The 25,880-nt window shown below is 29.8% G+C and overlaps 3 protein-coding genes across 3 annotated transcripts in view; 1 reads left to right on the top strand and 2 right to left on the bottom strand.

The window, feature by feature from the left end:
- The window catches only part of LOC145185385 (mitochondrial inner membrane protease ATP23 homolog), a 32,970-nt gene extending 23,028 nt beyond the window's left edge, over positions 1 to 9,942 (bottom strand). Inside the window, exons 1-2 of the mRNA XM_090097366.1 lie at positions 9,814 to 9,942; positions 9,671 to 9,716 (exon numbers count right to left, since the gene is read on the bottom strand). Coding sequence (XP_089953492.1) covers positions 9,671 to 9,716; positions 9,814 to 9,883 — 116 coding nt within the window. The 5' untranslated portion in view covers positions 9,884 to 9,942. The remainder of the gene's footprint in view (positions 1 to 9,670; positions 9,717 to 9,813) is intronic.
- Positions 1 to 18,198, bottom strand: part of LOC145185384 (protein lin-9 homolog) — a 36,798-nt gene extending 18,600 nt beyond the window's left edge. Inside the window, exons 1-6 of the mRNA XM_090097296.1 lie at positions 17,854 to 18,198; positions 17,014 to 17,479; positions 11,845 to 11,992; positions 11,459 to 11,577; positions 9,814 to 10,951; positions 9,671 to 9,716 (exon numbers count right to left, since the gene is read on the bottom strand). Coding sequence (XP_089953422.1) covers positions 10,167 to 10,951; positions 11,459 to 11,577; positions 11,845 to 11,992; positions 17,014 to 17,479; positions 17,854 to 17,982 — 1,647 coding nt within the window. The 5' untranslated portion in view covers positions 17,983 to 18,198 and the 3' untranslated portion in view covers positions 9,671 to 9,716; positions 9,814 to 10,166. The remainder of the gene's footprint in view (positions 1 to 9,670; positions 9,717 to 9,813; positions 10,952 to 11,458; positions 11,578 to 11,844; positions 11,993 to 17,013; positions 17,480 to 17,853) is intronic.
- A 1,997-nt stretch (positions 18,199 to 20,195) lies between these two features.
- LOC149883957 (uncharacterized) lies at positions 20,196 to 22,585 on the top strand. The gene is made up of 2 exons (XM_090097310.1): positions 20,196 to 20,251; positions 20,468 to 22,585. The coding sequence occupies exon 2, from the start codon at positions 21,136 to 21,138 to the stop codon at positions 22,276 to 22,278; it is 1,143 nt and encodes a 380-aa protein (XP_089953436.1). The 5' UTR covers positions 20,196 to 20,251; positions 20,468 to 21,135; the 3' UTR covers positions 22,279 to 22,585.
- Positions 22,586 to 25,880: the final 3,295 nt, after the last annotated feature.

Here is a 25,880-nt window from a genome sequence, read left to right as displayed (position 1 = left end):
ACTTTATACATGAATGCATTTATAAACACAGCCAACTGACACATCTTGTCAAAGACTTTTTATTACACTTCTTAATCAAACTTTTTAAACTTAAAGATAAGAGAACATTTTATTATATCTCTCTTGCAAAATACATAATGCCACTTTTAATTTCTTTGCCTCATTTGTAAGAGGTTACAATAAAATTCCAGGTTAACGTCAGAAAGAGGTTTCCATAAAGAGATGTTTTCATGATGTGAACTAAAATCTAGAGACCGCCGATTCGTTACTGTTTATCGGTTTGCGGATTGTGCACCGAATTATCTATGCTAAACGGTTCAAACTACTTACGGATTGATTTGATCCGAAAATAATTTATCGGAAAATAATTCGTTAAAATTTTTTCGGATTATTTTTTCGGATTGCAATCCGATTCGATACTTTCGGATCGGATTGCAATTCGAAAAGTTTTTTTCGAATTGGAATCCGAACCGATATTATTTTTACGGATTTATACGGATTCAGAATAAAAAAAGCTTTCGAATTAAGATTCATTTTTATTTATTTATAATATTCAAATATACAATGAAACGAAATGATTTCCTTGTTAAGAAATAAAAAAAAGTCAAAATCACACTGAAAGTTAATCATTTTCCAAATTCATTTCCTGGCCACACAATGTCTTGAATTTTACTGAGTTGCTTAGTGTTTTCTTTCATATATACCAACATCTCAACCTTTGAGATTGAAAGATTGGTTCTTCTAGAGCTGTATATATTCCCTGCTGTTGAGAAAACTCTTTCAGATGTTGATGATGCAGCAGGTATACAGAGGTTTTTTCTGGCCAACCTTGACATTATTGGGTAAATATACTGGTTTTGTTTCCAGAATTCCAGTACATTTGTATTTGCTGGAACTGGTTTTGAATTCAAATACCCCTCAATTTCAGTAGAAATGGCTTTCTTGGTGCTTGTTTCACCTCCAGGATTAATGTAACCTGCACCAAACACTTTCTTCCTCAGTTGTTCAGTGAAATCAAAGTCGTCATCATCTTCATCATCCAACATTGAAGGGGAAGGAATGCTTTGGCTAGCCAAAATTTCTTTTTTTGACAGTTCTTCCATAGCTTTCTTTACTGCAGTTTTGACTACTTCAAATTTTTCCCCCTCATCCACAAAGCACATGCCCTTGCTGTTAGGATCTAAAAAATGAGCTATAGAGAATTCAATATTCATCAACTCCCCTTCGAATCTTTTGTTTAGATCTTCATTGAAGTAGTGAGCAAGCTCTGATGACACCTCGGTTTTTGGCTTGATCATCTCCCTTGCTAATCTTCCTCTGATGTTGTATAGGCAATTAATAACGGAACAGATGCTAACATTCTTTTCACTGCTGCATTTCTCAGAGAATTCTGAAAAGCCTCTCAGAAGCCGGATGACAGATTGAATAGATTCCACTTCATCATCTGTTGGTAAAAGATCTGTCAACTTACAACCTCCAGAAACAGTAGGGTTCGGATTCTTTAAAGAATGCATCGCCGGAAGAAGATCCACCACAGACTCCATTTGATGGAGGTCAGAGTTCCATCTTGTGAGGCATCTCTGTACTAACTTCGTTCTGGAGTTTTTTAAGGCTTTGGCAGCATTAACTAAAGTCATAGCTTTTTGAGAGGACTGGTTGAAGTGACCTACTAATTTTGTTATTTTGTGGTTGAGAATTGACCATTTTGGACATCTTTTATCATCGACAGCACCACTGACAACTAGATTTAGACGGTGGTCGACACACCAAATTGCACTTTGAACCCCAATTGATTTCCTAACCCCTGCTTGGACATTAGCTGCACCGTTGACTGTTATCCAGGTTTTGACTCCAAAATCAAGTTCCAGTTTGTTGATAGATTCCTTGAGCTTCTTGGCAATATTGTCGGCAGTATGTTGTTCGGGGAAGTAGGACATTTCTACCAAGAAGCGCTTTAATTGGAACTTTGAATCTATATAGTGGAGTGTAAGGCTCATGAAAGACAAATTGGTGTGATCAGTGGTCCACACGTCGGATGTAAAGGCCACTCCATCAAGATTTGACTTGTCTGAATTGAAAATGTTTTTTACTTGTTTCTTGATGAATTTAAAAAGGAGAGGAATGTATTTTGTAGATATATTCTTTGCTGTAATGGCTCTGAATTGACCGTTGGTTGCAGTTCTCATCATCCGGGTGAGTGCGTCAGTTTCTACAATAGAAAATGGTTGAGTGTCCTCAATCACCCATTTAGTAATGTCAACAACAGTTCTTATTTGATTGATGTCAGTAACATCCCATTCAGGTTTGGTAGCCTGTTTTCTGCCTTGCAGTGTCTGTGTGTTGGAAGTGCCACAAGTTCCACTTGGTCCAGGCTGTGGCGATACTGGTGTATCTTTTTGTGTTTGTGGACATCTCCTCTTTTTTCCTCTTTCTTGTGTTTGTTCAAAATCTGAGTCTTCAGAGGCAAGCTCATCAAAAATGTCTGGTATTGTTGATTTTTGCTTGTCTTTCCTTTCTAACTGTTTATATAAATTCAAGTGGACTCTTTTCAAATGGTTCCTTAAAGGACTTGTGGTGCTTTTATTGATTAAGTATATTTTGCCACAGGCCTTGCATTTTGCCTTGTTTTCCTCCACATTGTTGAAGAATTCCCAAATATTAGACAGCTTAGGCATCTGAAAAGAAAAAAAAAGTGAAATGAAAAAAAAAAAAAGAAACGAATCGGATTGAGTTTGCCATATCGGATCGGACGAATATTTCGGATTATTTATTGAATTTAAAATCCACAAAAACGGATCAGATTGTTAATAAGGATTACTTTTCGGATTAAAAATTCGAAAACACGGATCAAATCACATTTTCGATTTACTGACTTTTTATTGAAATATTTGCCTCAATATTTCCTTAATATTTGCCTTAATAAAACGTGATAGTTTTTGATGCATACAAACAGTTTCCGAAAAAGAACTAATTATTTATTAAGTTATTTGAAAATTTTCCTTAATATTCGTCTTAACAATAAATGATATTTTAGAGGCATGCATAAAGTTTTCAATAAAAGAACTAATTATTTGCCTTAATTATTGAAATGAGCGTAACAATTTTTCAAACTAGTTTTTATCTCTATTTCTATTTTTATTTCTGTTAATATTTAAGTAGAAGAAATATTACAATATAAATTTTATCGGACCAATCCACTAATTGAAGCAATCCGCAAAGCGAAATAATTCGTAAAGGAATTCGATCCACAAAAAAAAAAAAAAAAAACCGCAAAAATTCAGTTTGAAATATTCTTAACTTTTAAATCAAATTAATATAATATTGGCTTACCGTAATAAATGTAGGTGAAGAATAGTAGACTTGATCTGTTGAACGAATTGTTGTATGTTAAGATTTCCAAATAGAACTGATTGAAAATAAAAAAGATCCACTATTTATAGGACGCGCACATAATAAAAGCGTAATTTTTTTGGACCACACCATTTAATGGTGACGCGAACGGAACGCGATTCGTATAATTCGCTAAACGAATTAAAGTTAAATTGATTTGTAAAAATTTTTCGGATTAATAATCCGAACAGCAAAGAGAATCCGCAAAAAAAAAAATCCGCTAGTGGTTCGTAAAAATTTTTCGGATTGATAATCCGAACAGCGAAGTGAATCCGCAAAAAAAAAATTCGCTAGTGGTTTGTAAATTAGTTTTCGGATTATTAATCCGAAAAATTTTTACGAACTGACTATTTTAATCCGCAAAATAAGTCGGATTGGCTTTTTGCGGATTTTACGAACCGAATCGGCGGTGCCTACTAAAATCTCTTCTATTGAAACTGCTGATCCATATATCATTCTCCTTTTTGGTGTTGAAAGTAGAGCATCCCGCAGTCGGACTCGGAGGATATCTCGTACGAGATTTACGAGATTTACGATAGCGATGCATCGGTTTTTACGCAAAAGTGCGTAATTGGATTACTTTCCATCGTAAAAATACGCGACCGATGGTCGAAATAAAGTACGGTAGTTTATCGGAAAAACCTTTAAAGAAATTTTGGAAAAATAAAAACATCGAAATTCTTACGAAGTTTCTCGAGGTACGATGTAATTCGATGATTTATCACGAGATTTCACTGTAAATACAAGGTATTTCTAATAATACGAGGTATTTGATTAAATTGCGATGGTAATCTGTAAAAAGAGTGAATTAGCTGCTTAGATTTAGATTTTCGCAAATTCCCTCCGCAATTAAACACTCCATCGGAAATTAATTGGAAAATAATTTCCGAATGACAAAAAACTAGTTAAGCTGTTAAAGCTGTAATTTGATTAAAGTCATTATATTTAGTTCCTACAAACCTACTAGGGATAGCACATTTACTTACTTTGATGTAAAAAAGTTACTTTTAAACAAATATTACTTTACATAACTTAGATTAAACTATCAAATATATTTATATTTAAAAGTGATTCATTTTTTAAAAAGTAGCATAGTAAATTAATATATTACTTGTAAAAAAATACTTACATAAAGTTAATTTTAAAAAACCTTTATTTGTTAAACTAATTTGTTATTAATAGTAAAAGTAATTAACATAAAAATGTTATTTACTTTTTCTTTGCCAATTTAAATCAATTTAAAAGTAACTCATGTGAAAGTAATTTACTTTAAAAAGTAATTTAGATTTAGATGGTTTGCGAAATGTAAATAAAATGTAAAAAAAAAAAAAAAAAAAAAGATTTATTCTTTTTATTTTCTGATATTTTACGATGATTTGTGGTGGCTTGCAAAATTTTGCTGTAATTTTGCGAAAATCTCGTAATTATAGATAATTACATCGGAAATACCACAATATTACGAGTTTACACTGTAAATACCATTTATTGTGAAATTACGCGAAAATATCGTACAATGATGCGTAAATCTCGAAATATATCGGAGAGTACGTGAAATTCTCTGTATCGGCCTCGGACTATTACGCACCTCCGATGTGATACCGTTCCTCACCATCGTATCACATCGGAGTCACCTTTACAAACTATTTCTCACATCGGAATTTATTATATACGCATTTGCGCAATTTCCGATGGCGGGATGCTCTAGTTCAGGGATGGCCAAAACGTGGCTCGCGACCCGCATGCGGCTCTTGGAATTTTATTTCGACTTTTTTCGTATTAACTTTACTTAATCGCAAAACTTATTTTTTTGAAATGGATAAAGTAAATACTAACAATAATTCACTTCGCAACAACAGTAAGAAAAGAAAAACTGATGACGAGAAAAGAATATTTAATGAAGATTGGACAGAAAAATTTGCATTTATTGAAAAAGAAAATAAACCCATATGTTTAATTTGTAATAAAGAACTTGCTCACAACAAGTCAGGGAATATTAAACGCCACTATGAAACTAAACATATAGATTTTTCCAAGGAATATCCATTAAATTCAGATTACAGGAAAAATACAATTGAATTGCTCAAAACGATAATTAACAATCAAATGAATGCTTCATCTTTCAGTAAAAAATCAACTATTTCTGCAGAAGCAAGTTTTGTTATAGCATGGAACATTGCAAGAGTAAAACATCCTTACACTGATGGAGAATTTTTAAAGCAAAATATTTCAGATGTCCTATTAGTTTTAGATCCTAAAAATAGCAAAATCCAAAGCTTAATTTCACAGATTCCTGTTTCTCAAAATTCAACTGAAAGAAGAATATCTGAGATTAGTGCTGATATTGAACAGCAATTGCTGAATGACTTAAAAAACTGTGAAGCATTTAGTTTAGCTCTGGATGAATCAACAGATGTTCAAAATAAATCTCAAATGGCAGTATTTGTTAGGTATGTAACATCAGATGTAATTGTGAAAGAAGAATTACTAGATTTGGTTGAGCTAATAGATACAACTCGTGGAGTTGATATAAAGGAAGCTCTTGAAACAGTTCTACTTAAAGCCAATGCACCTATCAACAAACTTGTTAGTGTTGCTACAGATGGTGCACCAGCAATGGTTGGCAAACATGTTGGACTTATTGGTTTATTAAAAAGTGATCCTAAGTATCCAGAGTTCATTCCAGTTCATTGTTTGATTCATCGAGAACATTTAGTAGCAAAACATTTTAATTTTTCAATCATTCTAAAATCAGTGATAGAAATTGTAAATTACATTCGATCAAATGCTAAAAATCACAGACAGTTTAAAAACTTTATTAATGAATTGGATCTTGCTGACAATTCAAATGACCTATCATTTTACTGTGCTGTACGGTGATTTCAAGTAGTGATGCTTTTTATAAGTCTGTAGAATTATTAAAACCAATTAAACCTCTTTTGATTGAAAAGAAAAAGACTTTTAAAATTCTTGATGATATGAATATTTTGCAAGATCTTTTGTTTTTGACTGATATAATGCAACATTTACAAAGTCTGAATTTATCTCTTCAGGGAAAAGAAAAAATTATATCTGATCTTGCTCAGACTATTTTTAGTTTTCAAAAAAAAATTACCCTTTTTCAGAAAGATCTTACTTTAAAAACCTTTAACCATTTTCCTCAAATGAAGAAGATGATTATTTCTAATCCTTCAATTCAGTATGATGACCATAAGATTGAATCATACAGGGAAAAACTACAGAATTTACTAGAAGACTTTCAAAAAATGTTTATAGATTTGCATGCACTTAAATCATCTTTAGGATTTATAATAAATCCTTTTTTAATTGATATTATTGGTGATGGTTGTCCAATTCCATCAAACATAGTAGAAAAAGTATCTCAATTTGAAACAGAACTATTAGATCTCCAAGATCAAAATCTTCTGATGCTACATAAAACACTAACTTTATTGGAATTTTGGAACATAGTGCCTGAGGTTAAGTATCCCCTACTGAAAACGATTAGCATAAAATTTATTTCAATTTTTGGTTCAACATACACATGTGAATCTTTATTTTTCACCATGAAATTTCTCAAATCAAAGTTTTGTACAAATCTAACCACTGAGCATTTGTCAGAATTACTTAGAACAGCAACTACAACCTTGAAACCAGATTTAAGAGACTTACCAGTAAAGTTCAGAATCTTAGTGCCTGATTGGAAAATTCATAACTGTTTTTAAACTGATTGGAAAATTCATAACTGTTTGTAATTTTGTTACTTTTTTTAAAACTTATGACGTGAATATGATATCCTTCTTCCCATCAAATCCAATGCAAAGTACTTTTTGGACATCAGCAGCATGCTTTTTAACTTCCTTTTTTCTCCAAATATTTATCTGACGACGAAGTTTTGCTGGATCAATAGCATTCTCTGGTGTTATAAGATCTAAATCTTTTAGTATGGCATGTGCTATTCGGCAAGCATCCCTGTTACTGATTTTACACCTATCCATGGCATTACACAACGCAGGATATTGTTAGTGTTGTAAACCTCTTCATCACTTGACATCTTATTATCACTTGACATCACTTCATAACTTGACATCACTTTTTTATCTGACACTTCAATTGGCAAAAATTCTTCATCTGACTTTGGCTGCTCATTATCACTGCAATATGTTTCATTTGCATCAATTTCTTTATCAAACTTCAATTTCTTATCTGTAATCGGTAAATTGCATGTTTTACTTCCTCCTTTTTCTATCTTCTGCAGTTTAACTGTTTCTTCTCTGTCAACTTTTCTTATTACTATCTTCCGTAGCATTTTTTGATCTAACTAGAACTCCCATTCAAGGGTTGGAATTTTGTTTGGCAGTGGGCATGAACAACCTGACCTTTCTCGAACACCATTATCAAAACACTAACACAGACAAAAATCGAATAGTTTGTCTAACATCTGTAAACTTGATTTTAATGTTGCAGAGGACTTCTTGTCATCAGAGTACTTACCAAGCTCATGTACTTTGTTATTTAGTCTCTTTATGCGAATAACTAAGCTGCCGACTGTAATGGTAGGAATACTTGCTTTGTTGTACAGTGCTTTAATTTCATTATGAATGTTGCTCTTTCAGTAACACTTGAGTAATTGTTGTTTTTTAATAAACAGTTATATGCTCTAAAATCATAAGCAGAATGATTCACGAAGTGAAACTGAACATGGTATGTTTGGAATGGTCTAGGTTGTCCAAACATACCATGTTCAGTTTCAGTTCGTATTTTAACAGTAACCATTTTTATTTTCAATTTTAACTAATTAAACTAAAACAAAAAAATAAACCACGTAATTTAAACGTAATATATACAAGTATATATCTTATAATGAAGTGCAGGATCATGTTAATCGGAAGTCAACAACAACACTAACAGCTTTTTGTCTTATATTTCGTAGGGTGCTCTAAATTTTTGGAAAGTTCTGTATACTAGTAATATAATATTATTAACATGAATCATCCAAAAATCTAAATCTTAATGCTTTTATCCTGCAATTATACGACTGTTGTAAAATAGCATCATTTTGACCTGACAGTAAAATTCAAGTTAAAGTTGGCAAAACTAAATCAAATTTTTATTTCATTTCTTTTACATATCATTAATAGAGACAATAAAATGCAACTTTATTTCCATGTTTCACAAAAAAAAAATTCGACCCACCCTTATATATATATATATATATATATATATATATATATATATATATATATATATATATATATACATATATATATATATATACATATATATATATATATATATATATATATATATATATATATATATATATATATATATATATATATATATATATATATATATATGTATGTATGTATGTATGTATGTATGTATGTATGTATGTATGTATGTATGTATGTATGTATGTATGTATGTATGTATGTATGTATGTATGTATGTATGTATGTATGTATGTATGTATATGAATATATCTATTAAATAGTGCATTTTTCAGTAATTGTATTACAGTTATTTAGGTTTTTAAAAACTTATTTTTTTAGTCGGAAAAAGAAAAAAATATCGTAATGAATCGATAAGTATCGTTATCGTTTTTACGATATGAGTTACGATATTTATAGTAACTGAACGATAAATATCATAATGAATCGATAAATATCGCCACTTTATCGTACACATTTTTTGGGTACGATATTATCGTAATATAAAAAAACTTACGATACGCACATTCCGATATCTAATCGTATCGTATCGTAATAAGAAAAGTTTCGATACGCAGATGTTTATTTAAAAGCAATACTAAGGAGAAAATTTTTGTTATACAAAAATCACTAATAATTAGAGAAAAAATGTCTTACAATATAATGGACTATTTCTTGGAATGTATGGGGAAAATATACAAAAGAGCTATTAATTTCTCATTGCAGTCATGCAAATTTCAATTTTTTAAAAATAAAAAATGGAAGAAAACTTTAGTGGCAAAATAGTGGCAAGGATGACTTCAACGACTTAGATAATAAAAATAATGGTTAATTTTTATTATTAAACTCAAAAATTTTAGGTTTTTCGTTTTTATAAAGCTTCTTAAGAACATAAAAAGATCAAAACATTGATATTTGAAAATACACCTTGACTCATATATCAATATTATTGCATTAAATAACTCTTGTCAGTTAAAAAAAGGAGCTCAACTTATTCAATAGGTCAACATATTCACCAGTAAATATGGTATACCAAAAATATTCTCATATAAGTATTTAATAAAACTTACCATCCCAGTTTATCTAGATGCTGAAGAATAAATATAACAGGATGACCTGAAAAAATAGTAAACAAGAATATAATATTAGTTAACTAATTCTAAATTAGCTAGTATAGAAGACAATTTTCTATTAAAAATTAAGAAAAACTTACAAGTTGAGCATGCTACCACAAGTTTCTTTTTGCATTGACTATGTAAGTTTTCAAAATTCATTTGAACCATATTTTATCAATATATATCTATTGATGAAACTATTTTCTTTTAATTATCACTCATTAATTTTGTATATACATATAGCAAGACATAACATGTATTATGATAGCTAAATACTTTATTTGCACAAAAAATAGTTAGATATTAGCTAAATGTATTTTAAAGTTTGAAAAACCAAAATTGCACAAACAGTCATAATTAAAAAACATTTCCAATTTTTATTTTTAATTAGAATTTTAATTAAAATTTTTTTAATTAGAAAAAGATGAAGAAATACTTAATGATATAAGCATTAGAAAATGCTTATATCATTAAGTATTTCTTCATCTTCATCATTTTCAAAATCATCAGCATCTTCATAAAAAGAGTTAAAATCATATTCCTTAATTTCTAGTGGCTTTTTATCACCATCAAACGCTGAAAGTGAGCTCTCACATCCACGCAGGCTATTTTTTAAGTATTCGATACTGGTCTCAATTTGGTCTTCAAAATAGGCTTTATTCTCTTTCCAAAGATTATCTTTTATATCTTTCACAGCAGCATCAAGAGAAAGTAGCTGGCAAGAACCACATTTCTTTTGTGTAAACTGGTTTATATGTAGCATTAAAGACGTCAATTTTGTTACCAAAACTTTTGTTTTATTGTTTTTAAGAGTTCTTTGTGTTTTCTCAATAAGCACAGCAGCTGTTTTTTCACCCTCTCTTTTAAGAGCATCTGATGGGTCACTGAAACCTTGTGGTCCAAGCTTTTGCATAATCATTTGCATATTTTCAAAAATGTTGTTTAACTCATTGTTTATTTTTTCTAACTCTAATACAATGCATGCATAACTACTCTTAAAATCATTACTTAAAGTTTCTTTAAATGGTTGTCTTATCTCAGCCCTGCTATTCATTTCTTTCAACTTATACACATGATCTTTTTTATTTTTGATGAGTTTTGAGAGCTTCATCATAAAAAGTAGGAAGTTAATTGGAAAACCACCATATGTTCCAGATAAACTGTCATTAAGAAGAGTTTCAGCAAGTTTCACAGGTGTTTTTATATCTGCATTTGGACTTGTTCTATTAAAAGAATCTAGATAACCAAAAATTAATTATTTAAAAAACTACTAAAAAAAGTGAAATTGAAATTCAAAAACTGTTGATAGTTAAAGAGTATGTAAGAAAAAGCCATTTTTACATGCTGATTTCAAAAAATGTAGCTCACTCTGTTTAATAAAAAATACATGAAACATTAATTGAATTTTCTATACATGAGTTAATCAAAGATCTTACTGGAATTTAAGGTAAAACACATCAGCTTACTAAACTTATTCATTCAATTAATATCTTTAGCAGTTCATAAATGTACAAACAAAATAAGAATTACCCAAGTTTAAGCAGTAAGGTAATTACATCAAGTTGTCTTACAAAAATTATTTAGTGGAAAAAAAACTCATTATGCTTATTCCAAAGAAGATATTACTGTCATTATTTTCTTCATATTTTTTATTCTTTTTTAAGTTTTATGTGCAAAAGCAAGTAACATCTGAACTCAGCATGTAAAAATTTTGTTGAATCAATAACAAAAACTAAAAAAAACCTGTGTGCAATCTAACAAGTTTTGGTCGTTCTTTGACAATAAACATCTGTAGGTTCATTGACTCATATTTTTCACTTGCAACTTCAATGTCTGAGACAGAGTGAGGACCAATACCATTACTAAACAACAATCTTAGGCTGTTCTTAAAGCGAAAGGTTATCTAACTAAGTATTCAAGTCATTTAACTAACTTTACATATGTAAAAAAGCTAAGAAACAAAAAAAAAAAAAAAAAATTTATATTTATATTTAGCTGTAATGTATTATCTGCAATTTCTGTTCATAATTTTAAAAAATGTTTAAATTCAGCATGTAGTATTAACAACTTTTTAAAAGCAAAACATTTTCAGAAAATAGATGGTTAAATCTTTGTTATTGTTACTATACCTCTCAAAATTCACACGATATGTATTGTCTAAACTATCAACAGCATCCACTGTCCCTGTAAACAAGCGTAAACCATCTCCTGTTGGGTGAACTTTTGCAGTGACCTTTGTACCAACAACCATTGGCATTGGAATCTCATCAGGCAAATCTGTAAAAAAATGTATAGTGGGAAGATCACACTAAATACTGGTAATTGAATGTTATAAATAACCAGTGCTTTTCTAAACAAAATAGTATGTATTTATTAGAAGTTAGGATCACAATAATTGTCAAATGAGGCTATTAGTAGATAAGTCAAGAAACAAGAACAAATTTATATAATCATAAACAGTTCACATAACAATTTTAATGGTTTTTGTATTGTTTTTAAAGCCCTTAAGCAGAAAAAAGTAATAAACTCACATTAGTTACTTTCTCAATAAAGCTGAAATAATAAAATAAGAATTCTGCGTATCTTTATTTACAATATTAGATGTTGTTAAATGAAGCAACATACATTAATGGTGAAAGACTTAATAAAGAAGACTCTAATATAATTCTAATAAAATGATTACTCTAAAAAACTTTTGAAATGTAAGGAGCATCATGTTCTTAAAAAGTAAAAAAATATAATAATCTACAACTATAATAATAAACAAGTAAAAAATATAATAATAAACAAGTGCAATAAAATAAAACACCAAGTAAATAACTTAATCGAGTTTTGAATCACTACAAGGTTTTTAATAGAATTGAAACAAATGGATTGTCCATTTGTTTCAATTCTATGGAATGTTTGACTGTTAAAATTTTTTTTTGTGCTTCATAAGCACAAAAAAAAAATTTTAACAGTCAAACGGTTGTTAAATCCTGCAGTAAATGAAATTGGAAGAATCAGTAAAAGTATGTTATTCAACATAAACTCTGAACTCAAAAAATACTAGTTCTAAGCTAAAGGACTAATATTTTTTGAGTTCAGAGTTTATGTTGATTGATCAAAATGTAATAATGAAAAGAGCCTTAATAAATTTCTCATTTTTTTGACATCAACAACCTTTAGAAATTGATTAACAAAAAACAACCTTACAATTCAATCAACTTTGTTGAACAACAAATAAAAATTAGCAACAAGTATAAGGTAATAGTAAAACATGTAAGAAAATCCCTAAGAATAATGATTAGGTTTGGATAAAAGAGAGAATCGGTTTTTTTGAATGCAACCACTAGGATTTTGGATGGCACAGAGATTTGTAAAGTAACTGAAATTTTCTCCCCTTTCCAAAGGGTAGAAAATTTCAGCTACTTTACTGTTTACCACCTGCAGCAAAACATTTGGGCTAAATATTTATTTCAATTTATCATTTAGAAACTATAATAATTTAAAAAATTATGTTTTAAATTATTTCAGAAAAATGGGCAGAACAAAATTGAATCTAAAATAAAAAAAAAACAAAAGTGCACATGCTTCCTTTATCTGTTAAAGTATCCACTGAGAGAGTTACCTAATAGACAACTTCCTTTAAATGGTGACATATTTTGCTACACTCAGTTCATCATTAGCAAGAGCAGCAACAAATATAAAACTTCTTTGGACAACATTGGGTGCTAACTTAAATATAACAACCATGACCTAGTTTACTCTGGTTAAGCTTAAGTAGCTTTAAGTGATGATACTTTTTGCCATGTTTCCAAGTTCAAAAAGTTTGGCAAAAAGCAGTGTTTGCTTCAAAATTTGTAATATCTAGACATTTAAAAAAACAGAAAGTATTAAAACTTAACAACCAATAAAAGCATGATGAAAATGCTTTGTCAGAACTGGTAAGCTTTCCTGAGAAATTGTCAAAACTGAAAAAAAAATTTATTGGTCAATCTTACAAGCTCTTTGAAATTTAAACCAAAATTTTTGAAAAGGACATCAAGGCTGAAAGAATAAGAAGCAGTGCCACTAAAGACATTAGTTTCTATAAAGATCAAAAGTCTGAAAGAATATAATAAGTTTGATTACTTCAGCAGTAGATGAAGATTATGTCGACAGAGCAAAGAGGGCAACAGAAAAAGAGGAACACTTGAAACAACTTAAAAAAACTGAAGTGAAAAGATTAAAAAAACAGAGCAAAATTTGAGAGTTTAAGCAGTCAATATTAGGTAGAATTACTATATATTGTAAAATAATACTTTGTACACAATTTTATTAAATCTTTATACTACAGACAATTTCTGTTTTATTTTCAATCTATTTTTGTTTTTTTTTCTGGAATGAGGGCATCCATGTTTAACTGATTTTTGAGGAGTGAGTGTCTATTATGGAGAGCTAATAAAAAAGAAATTACGCACCAAAAGTCAAAATTTACATATATCACTTTTAATCATAACTTAAATCTAAAATGAACAATTTTCAGACCTGTAGGCCCTAGAAAATGGAATTAGTTTCTGAGCCTAACGTTTTTTTATTAGCTGATATTCTGGGATAACCTTTTGAGCCTAAATTCTTTTTTTTAAGTTAAAATTCTGGACACCCTAATGTGTATGGTTCAAGCCAACTTCTATGAATGCTTCAGTTTCTTAACAAACTTTACCATGGCTACTGATATTGCTAAATTTTTACATTGAAGTTGAATGTAAAACTAGTAACAATTTAATCACTTTGCAAAAAAAATTACAAAACTCCCCTCTTTACTTTAAATATTTATTGTATATTTTTAATGTGTGTATGTTTGTGGGTGTGTGTCTCTGTGTCTCTGTCTCTGTGTCTCTGTTTCTCTGTGTCTCTCTCTCTGTCTCTGTCTCTCTCTCTCTCTGTCTCTCTCTCTTAATTAATATATATATATATATATATATATATATATATATATATATATATATATATATATATATATATATATATATACATATATATATATATATATATATATATATATATATATATATATATATATATATATATATATATATATATACATATATATATACATAATGCTTATTTAAATAGATCATTTTTTAAATGTTTTTATCATACTTTTTATGAATAAATATTTAATTATTATAATATTATTATTATAACAGTAATTATTATTATAATAGTGACAGAATAATTATTTTTTATGAATAATAATTCGGTCACTATTTTCAAAATAATGGTTACATGAGTGTTCTACTATGTATTACCAAGAATTTTTATTACAACTGTTTAATTACTACATGTGCCGCTTTCATTTTATAGGCCAAAATATTGATTTGCAACTTAAAGTGTGGTTTGACTTGGCTTATGCATAGCATGAAAATCTCAGCATTTCCTAAGGTATAAACTACTGCCAAAATGCAAAGAATTGTTAAAAAATGGTTAAAAAGCTTTTCCAAGGATACCTATATAAAAAATGAAAAATATTTATTTCTCTTAAAACAGAAAAACTGTGAAAAAAAACCAAATATTTTTTATATTGACTAAGATTATTTACTTAAAAAATTTAGATACTTACATACATAATTATATTTATGTAACTAAGATAACTTTCAGGATATTTTTATACATGAAACGGTCCATTATTCCATTGTTTCGATGTATTGGACCTAGACCGTTAGCAGAAAAACACCCCCAGACCATTACATTGCCTCCACCATGCTTTACGGTCTTATGGCAGTAACGTAAATCGAGGCGCTTTCCGGCCGGTCAACGTACACAGCAAGTGCCATCGCTCCCAATGATGTTGAACTTCGATTCATCACTGAACAGGACAGCTCGCCATTTCTGCACATTCCAGTCAATATGAGATGTAGCAAACAGGAGTTTTTTCTTCTGGTTTTTTATTGAAATCAGCGGTTTCTTTGCAGGACATATTGATGTATTATCAGCGGTTTCTTTGCAGGACGATTGTATTGATGTTCTTCGATAAAACACTTTGATAAAACTCACTTCAATAAACTGTCTTGATAATACTGACTGATTGACTTCCATATACTGACTGAATTACATGTCAATTTACATGTCTCTTATATGGTAAAATGAACCTGTGTGAACCTCTTCTGGAAGATTCTAGATGCTTCTTTTCGATGCTTCTGGAAGCTTCTGGATGCGTCTGGATGCTTCTGAATGTTTCTGAATGTTTCTGGATATTTCTGGATGCTACTGGATGCTTCCAGATGCTTCTTCTGGAAACTTCTGCAAGCTTCTGCATGCTTCTGGAAACTTCTGGATACTTCCTTTAATTATTAAAAAACTTCCATGACGTTGACACGGACCAGACTTAAGAAATGAAACAAACCAAAAAAGTTGCAATTGTTTTGTCCGCTGCAAAATGACACTTGTTAACGAAATTCTGCTTGTGTATTGTCACCTGTCAGCTGATTGCTCATGTCATGGCATGCTATGACTCCAGACTCCTGAACTGTTTGCTGCGGTTGTATAGTTCGTTTTGTTTTTAAGACATGTAAAATTAGGAACACTTTTTAGCATTGTTCGATGTTGGTTGCAAATGTTTTGTCCAATACTGTATGTATGTATGTATGTATGTATGTATGTATGTATGTATGTATGTATGTATGTATGTATGTATGTATGTATGTATGTATGGATGCATGTATGTATGTATTTTTCAGTTTATCTTATAACTTTTTTTCTTACAGTCTAACTTGGCAGACATCATTTTTAATATATTATTTCTTTAAATTCAATTTAATCAGTATAATTGAATGATAATGACATGCATCTGTATAAGATAAATATAAGATATGAGTCAGCTTATTGAATTCCTAAAAGTATTAAACTATTCCTGTAAACATTTTGGGAACAAATTAAAGAAGCTTAACTTATGTGCATAACTAAATAAAATATGTTTATAAGCCCTCATTATAATTGTAAAAAACAATACATAGAGAAATTTGTTTCATTAGGCATAATAAAAAGCTATTCTTGACAGTCAGCCACTATTGTTTTGAATATGTCATAATAAATAGTTATTTATTGATAAAGTTACAATCATTACCAGAAGATTTTTTTAAAAATGAATATAGGATTTGTTTAAGTTAGGTGAGAAAGAATATAAGGAGTGTTATAAACTCATATTAACGTCCTTTAGAACCTTTTTTTTTTCAATAATATTTTTCTCTTTATTGTATAAGAAGTCTTCATTGATTAAATTAAGCTACTAGCAATCTATATTTATTAATTTCAATGCTTAGAAGCAAAGTGACTACCTTTAAATTGCATCATATCTGCAATTTCAAATCCTTTTAATTGATGTAGGTAACGGATTTTCTTGCGTTTTTCATCCAAATAGCGAACTTCTTCTGAAAAAAAAGCAGATGAGCAGCGCCTTGGTTTCCCCATCATTCGCCTAATTATTGACCAGTGTTTTTTAGTAAGCATTCTGGTTTTTAAATTTTTAAACAGATGCTGCAAACATGATTCAAAGTCATTTTGATCTAGTAGTAATGCTCTATCAATATTTGAATAAAACCACTCATAGTAACACCAGCGACGACTTGCAGACTGCTTCAAGTTACTTTGTAAATTTAAAAGTAGCCCATTTCTCAAACGATTCTCAACTAAAGGGTCTCTTATATGTGGTAAGATTGATTCTATGTTTTCAGATAAATTATTAGAACAGGCTGCTTCTGAATAGTAACACTTTTTCTCTGGTGATGCTTCAAGGCCTAAGTCCTAAAAAACAATTAAGTTGTTTTTTTCACAAGTTTTCATGGATAAAAAAGTAGTTCTTTGAATTTAGCATATTATAATTTTTAAATATAAAGATTATTTATATTTTGCAAAAAATCTTCTATGTTTAGTTTGACTTAACTCATGAGTTAAAGTAAATTTTAAAAATGATACTTAAAAAAAGCTATACAACTACACTCTAGATGAAAACTTAAAATATATATATTTGAAATACAATTTTTTTACTCATTAGACTGTGCTAAAAAGTTGCAAGAAAAAAATAATAGTATTCATATGAAAAATTAAATGAAACAACTGAAAAATTTACTATAAATGCAAAATAGTCGATCAAGAATTTGTTTAAAAAGATAGCTAACTTGTTTTAAAAAAGGAGTATCACAGGTGGATTTGTGTTTGCGTGATATTTTTTGAAGAGAATCATGAAGTGTGACGAGTGCTTGGAAAGGAAGGGCATCTCCGTCTTCAGAGTTGATAGATTCTGACATGTTAGTAACTTTTCTAAGCTAATTATAAATGGAGTGTCTTTATATTTGTAACTAGCTTGTGTACACAAGAAAGATAATATTGTGCTTGTTATTACTGCAAATAACGGATCTATAGTGTTTAGCAATTATATGCGATATTCACGCACTGATCTCAAAATATAATATTTTGAGATCAGTGGATTCACGGTTGAGAAACTAAAACATCCCTTAAAAGGAGGTCACTCCGCAAAGTCCGTAAAAATTACGTAAATTTTTTATTCACATGTTAAGTTTCTTTCCAAAAAAAAGTTACACACAGAATTGCTAATTAAAAATTTAAAAAATGGTGGAATCGGATAATGGTATCTTAGAAAATGTATACAGAGATGATGACATCCAGAATAGTACTGATGAAGATGATAGTGATGATAATAGTGAGCATGAATTCAAAGGTTATTAAACTTTTTCTTCTCGTATTGTTTTATTAGTAGTAGGTACGCGTAAATCCAGATTTTACGGAGCCGTTTTTTTGTCCAAATTCTGTGAAACGCTTTTTCAAGTTTGTTCAAAAATTGTATGGTATGAACTTGTTTTGCTCTGTTATTTTTTAGAAATATGTATCAACATAGATATTTTTTGAATACTATAGCTATGGAACTTTAATTTTGCATGGATTTCTTTGAGGTAAAGTTTTATATATTATGAATTTATTGTTGTTAAAAATTTGCTTGTTTTTTGGACATCAAGTATATATCAAAGAAATGCTGGTTTACTTTTCTAATATATTCTCTCAACTTTTAAAATATTTTTTCTTACTACCTGCCAAATTTCATTGAAAAAAAAGCATGCTCAGGCACCTTAATACTATACTCCAATTAGGTAAAAATTGGTTGTTGCTTAGACATCAAGTATATATCAAAGAAACGCTGAGTCATTTTTCTAATTAATTCTCTCACCTTTAAAACCCCTTTTTATTATTGCCTGCTACTCGGGTTTAGGCTTACCTCTTGTCCGATTTGCATCGTAAAAAAAATCTTTTAGCAAAATATGCAGCAAAAAATCTAACATTAATAACATTTAAAACCTTCGTTTCCAAAACTCAATATAGTTGTATCAAATTAGGAAAATTCATTTCCATTACCAACGTAAAAATACAAAGTGCAAAAATTCTTGGCCGTGTTTTGATCAAATTTACAGTAATTTTTACGGACATTGCGGAGTGACCTCCTTTTGAGGGATGTTTTAGTATCTCAACCTGGTTTTACTGCGTACGTACTTTATGGATGTCCCTTAACTATCGGTATTCACCTAACTGAAATGGTATTCACCAAACTTTTTAGAAACTTGCTCAGCTCAATTTACGCAAGAAAAGTTACGCTTGCTATGAGCTGCCTTAACTTTGGCGTAACTTAAAAATCAATAAATAATAAGAACAGCATTGTATTTTTATGATACATATGAAGTTCTATTGTCAGATTGATATGTTATTAGGGCTCTTAACATATGTAAACTATATATATTATAGAAAGGGTTAACAATAATCACAGATATTAACAAAAAATAACTGCATCATAATGGCATAACATCTTATTAAGATGTTGTATTATTATATATGTTAGGATTAATATATCTTATATTGTAGGAAACTATTCAGACTTTCCCTGAGACACTAAGGAGTCACTGTTTTTTTTATGAACTTGATAATATTTTTTCCATATGACTGTGAATCAGTCATATGGAAAAAATATTAGTGTAGTTTGGCAAGTGTAGTTTGTAAATTGTATATTTACAAACTACACTCGCCTTTTGTACAGTTTTACAACCGCGTCATTTTAACACATTGAATACATTGAGACACTACATTTTAACAACTATGTACATTAACATCCACACACATTTAACACTTTACATACTTTAACACCTACACACACTAATTGCATCTTGAAGACGTTATTCATGACAGTATATAATGATATACTGTCGTGAATAACGACAGTATATAATGATATTTTCATATTATTAATATCACATAATATAACATCTTTATAATGTAACATTATATATATATATATATATATATATATATATATATATATATATATATATATATAATGTTACATTATAAAGATGTTATATTATGTACTTTATAATGTAACATATATATATATATATATATATATATATATATATATATATATATATATATATATATATATTAGGGTGTTTCTTATTTTTGAAGATTCGATTTTTGCATGGGCCACCCTGCCATTTGGTTCATTATCATAAAAAAGTAATGCACTTTTTTTTTTTTTTTTTAGAATGATTTTTAGGGGTCGCTACCGACCCTACAGTATTGCGCAAATGTACCCTAAAAATGCTTATGTTGCGTATGATGTTATGCAACAAAAGTGGTTGGTGCTTAGCGTACAAACCTCTTTTAACTAGTAAATTTTTTACTTTTAGTGTGCAGAATTGTGTCTATTATGCTTAATTGTTCCTTTTGCAGGTTAAACTAGTGTAACTACTGTACAATGATGGCTTCATCAACCAGTGGAATGATAGCTACCAGAAAGAAAACGGAGATATGGCTTATTGGACAGATGTCCTCTTCTTTAGATTGTGTTATGCTTCCATCAAAAAGGTGAAGATAACCCTAAAGAAGATAGCATAACTCAAGAAGATGCCTCGCCTGGTAACCAAGATGACCCTGAGCCATCAACTTCAGGTACACCGGCTCCAAAGCGTCCTAGACGTGGCAGGAAAAATATACTGAATGAGAAGTTGGCAGCTAATTTAGATGTGGCTAAATTGAGTGATCGTGGGGCGGCACTTGTGTTAACATCGGCATTACAACTTCTTGGTCATGATCCAAAAGAATACAATGTTAATCCAGCTTCCATTCGAAGGGAACGAATAAAACACCGCAAGAAGATAGCAGAAGGTTTAAGGAAGGAATTCAAACCAGAAGTTCCTTTATGTATTCATTGGGATGGAAAATTACTCGCTGACATCACCAATAAAGAAACTGTTGACCGACTTTCAATTCTAGTATCTGGAGTAGGAGTGCAGCAGCTTCTTAGTGTCCCAAAACTACCATCAGGAACAGGTGAAAATGCGGCATCTGCAGTGCATGACGTTTCAGTGACATGGGGAATTAACGATCAAGTAAAGTGCATGTGCTTTGATACTACTGCAGCCAATACTGGGCCAAGAAATGGGGCTTGCATTCTTCTAGAGCAGAAGTTTGGGAAAGATATGTTGTGGTTAGCATGTCGTCACCACATTCTGGAAATTATTTTGGAAGCAGTAGTTTTGCTGTGTCTCGGCCCTTCAAATGGACCTGACATACCACTCTTTAAAAGATTTCAAAAAAGTTGGGTCTCATTTGATTCTACAAAGTACCACACAGCACAGTCTGATAAGAACGCTTCAAATGCTCTTACCGATATCACTGATGAAAGAATCGTCTTTTGCAAAGATCAACTACAAATCTTTCAACCTCGTGACGACTACCGAGAACTTTTGGAGTTGTCTATTGTTTTTTTGGGAGGAGTACCTTTGAGGGGCATTTCATTTAGAGCTCCTGCCGGTCTACACCGTGCTCGCTGGATGGCGAAAGCTATTTATGCGTTGAAGATTTGGATGTTTAGAAACCAATTCAGATTGACAAAAAGAGAGGAGAAGGGAATAAGGGATATTTGCCTTTTCACGGTTCGACTGTACATTACAGCCTGGTACAGATCTCCTGAAGCAGCCTCAGCTCCTAGAATTGATCTGCAGCTCTTGAAAGACTTGGATGCCTACAAGACCCATCATCCTGAGATCTCGAAAATTGCTGTTAAGAAGTTACAAGGGCATCTCTGGTACCTATCAGAGGAACTTGTTGCTTTAGCTTTTTTTGATGATGAGGTTCGCTCTGAGACGAAGGTCAAGATGGTCCAAGCATTGAACAATGTTTCAGATCAGATACATATGAAACGGGCTACTGTGGACTGCTCAGTTATCCAAGAAAAGAAACTGGAAGACTTTGTCACGTTTAATACACGAAGATTTTTCAGCATCACAGGACTTCCATCATACTTTCTTCAAAACAGTGTGAGCGAATGGGAACATAATGATGAGTTCAAGACTGTTAAGTCCACTGTTCAAAGCATGAAGGTTGTCAACGATATTGCAGAACATGGCGTAGCACTAATGGACGAATATAATAGACTACATACAAATAACGAAGAGCAAAAGCAGTTCCTGTTGTTGGTAGTTCAAAAATATAGACAGAAATATCCTGACAGAAAAAAGACAACTCTCATGAGCGATTAATCTTAGTACAGTAACTATTGTCTTATATAAACCTACTATCAAATTAAAAAGCAGGTTTATTGATGTCTTTTAATAAGTAGAAATGCAATGACACAAAATGGATGTTTTTAATGCATGTAATAAGTAAATAAATGTGTACCAAGTAAATGAATCATTATCACCAGTCTCCATCAGTTTTATGATTTTTTCCTATGTTAATGACTAAGAGCGCATAGTAAAATATGCCTTAAATTTCAATGACTGGTAGCGCCCAGTAAAAATGTTTTTTTCCCCTTGAAATTTTTACACATTTATTTTCTCGCCAAAATGAACCATTTCAGTGGGTGGCCCACTGAAAAACAAAAAAAAAAATTTTTAACCCCAAATAAGAAACACCCTAATATATATATATATATATATATATATATATATATATATATATATATATATATATATATATATATATATATATATATATATATATATATATATATATATATATATGTTTGTGTGTGTGTGTGTGTGTTACATTATAAAGATGTTATATTATGTGATATTAATAATATCACATAATATAACATATATATAAAGATGTTATATTATGTATAATATCTTTATAAGATATTATACATAATATCTGGTTATACCTGTTTGTAAACATAACTGCACCAGTCTCTGTACAACAATATTACATCTTTTAAAGATGTAATGTTATTGTTGTTAAATATATGTTCTTCTTCACAACTTTTTTTTAAAAAGGTATGTGTCTTATTTGGTGTTATGATCATAGTTCATATAATTGTTTTAACAGCTTTATAAATAATTTAGTCAAAATGGATATTCCAATTATTCTAACTGCACATGGTCAAGATCATCTTTGGCGTGAGACTCAACGTGTTGCTTTAAGCGATTACTCTGATGTGGAATGTATTCAAAAATTTCGTTTACCAAAAAAAATTATAAGAGATATTGTCAACACTTTACACAATCATTTGTCACCAATCACATTGAGAAGCAACCCAATATCTTCAGAAGCAAAAGTACTAATAGCGCTAAGGTTTTTGTCAACTGGGAATTTTCAAGCAGTAATTGGTAAGTATTATTAGTCAATTCAAAAAAAGATTAGCTACAATCTTATGATTTTTTTATTGTTAAATATGCTTGTTATTAATGAATTGTTACAAATGGAGCTTAAAGGCGGTGCTTTATACAGGGTTTTTAAACCCTGCAATACATAGCAAACCTTGAGGTAGCAAAAATCCCAGGGAAAATCTCAACAACTCTGTTTACAGAAAATACGCTTTTTCGATTTTTGTTTCATAGTTTGTTTTTTTTTAAAGAATGGCTTGTTAATACAGATAGCAATGAATTTGCAAGATATAAATGTTGTTGTAAAACTTTTAGCTTGTTAGTAAAAATAATGTTTTAATTTGCATAAACAAAATCTTCAGGATAACCTGGAAAGATTATGGAGAAGTTCAGGGAGTTTTAAAAGTTAAACTTAGGGGAAAATGTTCTTTACTTATGGAAAACTTAGAGAAAAACTTTTAAAATTGGAGTGGCAACTTAGAGAAAAACTTTTAAAATTGAAGTGGCAAAAAAGTGTTTAAAGACTAATTATGTTCGCTTATTTAAAAACAACTTTATTCTTTTTTCAGTTTATCAATTGTTATGAAGTAAAATGAAATATATTTTTTTCTTTATTTTTAAATATGATGCTTCATTATTAAATAGCAAAAATCAATCAAACCCTAATTTTTTTAAACTTAACATAATAGATTGTGTTAAAAGATTAATTTTTACACTGCACCCTTCTACTGTTCCTATAATATGATTTTATATTTTGCAGACTTTTTGTAAGGTGACTGAATTTTTCAAATTATTTGGAGTTTAACCTTGTCAAAGTTCACTTTTCTCTTTTTTAACTAACTTGCTTTTGTTTAATTGAATATAATGGTCAATATGCATATTTCGTTCACATGTTGTTTCATGTAAATTTAGGTGACACCTCTCATGTAAGCCAGTCAAGCTGTAGTTGCATACTTCATCAGTTTTGCAAATATTTTATTCAGCACTATCATTACGTTGTCAGATGGTATGATAGTCCAGAGGAGATGACTGAAACAAAGAGAAAGTACTTTCAATCATTTGGAGTTAAAGGTCTTCTTGGAGTAATAGATGGTACAATTATACAAATCAAAGGAGTTACTGGAGCTGATGAGCCAGCATACATTTGCAGGTTAACTCATCTTTTTATTTTGATACCTGATCATTTTGGTTTGATACCTGATCATTTTGACTATATTGCTTTAAGTCATTAGTCAAAAGTTTAAAGGGTGCAAGGCTTGGCCTACTTACACAGGCATAGTTTACATGAGAAATTAAAAATTGCTTTTGTTTCACAAATTTATTCTGTCTATGTATGTTTGCATATAATGCATATAAGCTTCAAAAAAAATATTTCTGTACTGCTATTCTTTATAAAAAGATTATTTACTATTTCCTTTTTTTTTTTAGATACTAATACTTTTTTAAGCTGTATTTTACTTCACATTATTAAGTTATTATAAAGCGCTTCATGTTGTTAATAATATGTAAAAAAAAAAAATTTAATTTACAAAGAGAAAATATTTCAATTTCACAAAGTGAAACATGTTTATTACAAAAATTGAAGTTTTTTTAAATATTTTAAATAGCACATCATAGTTCTTTAAAGTTTGAAAACATCAAGTTATTTAATGTAAGTCAGGGTTCCCACTCCTCCTTATAAACCTTAAATATCCTTAATAAAAAAAAAACTCCTTAAAAGTCCTTAAATAACCTTAAAAAAAGTTCAAATTTAACTGCTGTCCTTAATTTCTCCTTATTTTCTTACATTATCTTCAAGGAAATTTTATTTAAGTATATGGATTATACTTATCAATAGAGAAGCAAATAGTTACTTCTTTGATGATTTGAAATCCTACACCTATATATATATATATATATATATATATATATATATATATATATATATATATATATATATATATATATATATATATATATATATATACCCAGTTGGCACAAGATGTGTTTTAAACGTCTAAAATATGTATTAAAATGTTGCCCACTGGGTATATATATATATATATTAGGGTGCATCACAAAACAACAATTTAAAAAAATTGATTTTGTCTGACACCTAATTGTGTTCTATATATTAAAAAAACACTGACTTTCAATATTTTTTAGAGGTCCCCCAACACCCTTGAATATTTGACCGGTCCCTAATGATTTCAAAAAAGTTGCTTTTCAAAAGTAGGTCATGCTGGGTCTCAAATTAATTGATATTTTATAAAAATTTAAAAAATAATCATCATTTTATTAAAAAAATTTCACATAAGACTTTACTGCAATAAATATGACATTTTTAAAGGAAAAATGAAAAAGGTGCATATTTTTTGTAGTTTTATATGTACATAGCAGTGAAATATAAAATGTTTTTTTTTTTAAATGATGATTATTTTTGAAATTTTTTAAAAATTTTGCTTAATATGAGACCCAACACGACCTACTTTTGAAAAGCTATATATTTTTTAATTATTAGGGATAGGGATGGCAAAATCCCGGACATTCTCAAT

Source organism: Hydra viridissima, unplaced genomic scaffold (assembly GCF_058129835.1).
Source record: "Hydra viridissima isolate aposymbiotic clone 2 unplaced genomic scaffold, HvirCarnegie_v1 scaffold_9, whole genome shotgun sequence".
Lineage (NCBI taxonomy): Eukaryota > Metazoa > Cnidaria > Hydrozoa > Anthoathecata > Hydridae > Hydra > Hydra viridissima.
Note: the sequence above shows the minus strand (reverse complement) of the source record. Positions and strands in the feature narration are given on the sequence as shown.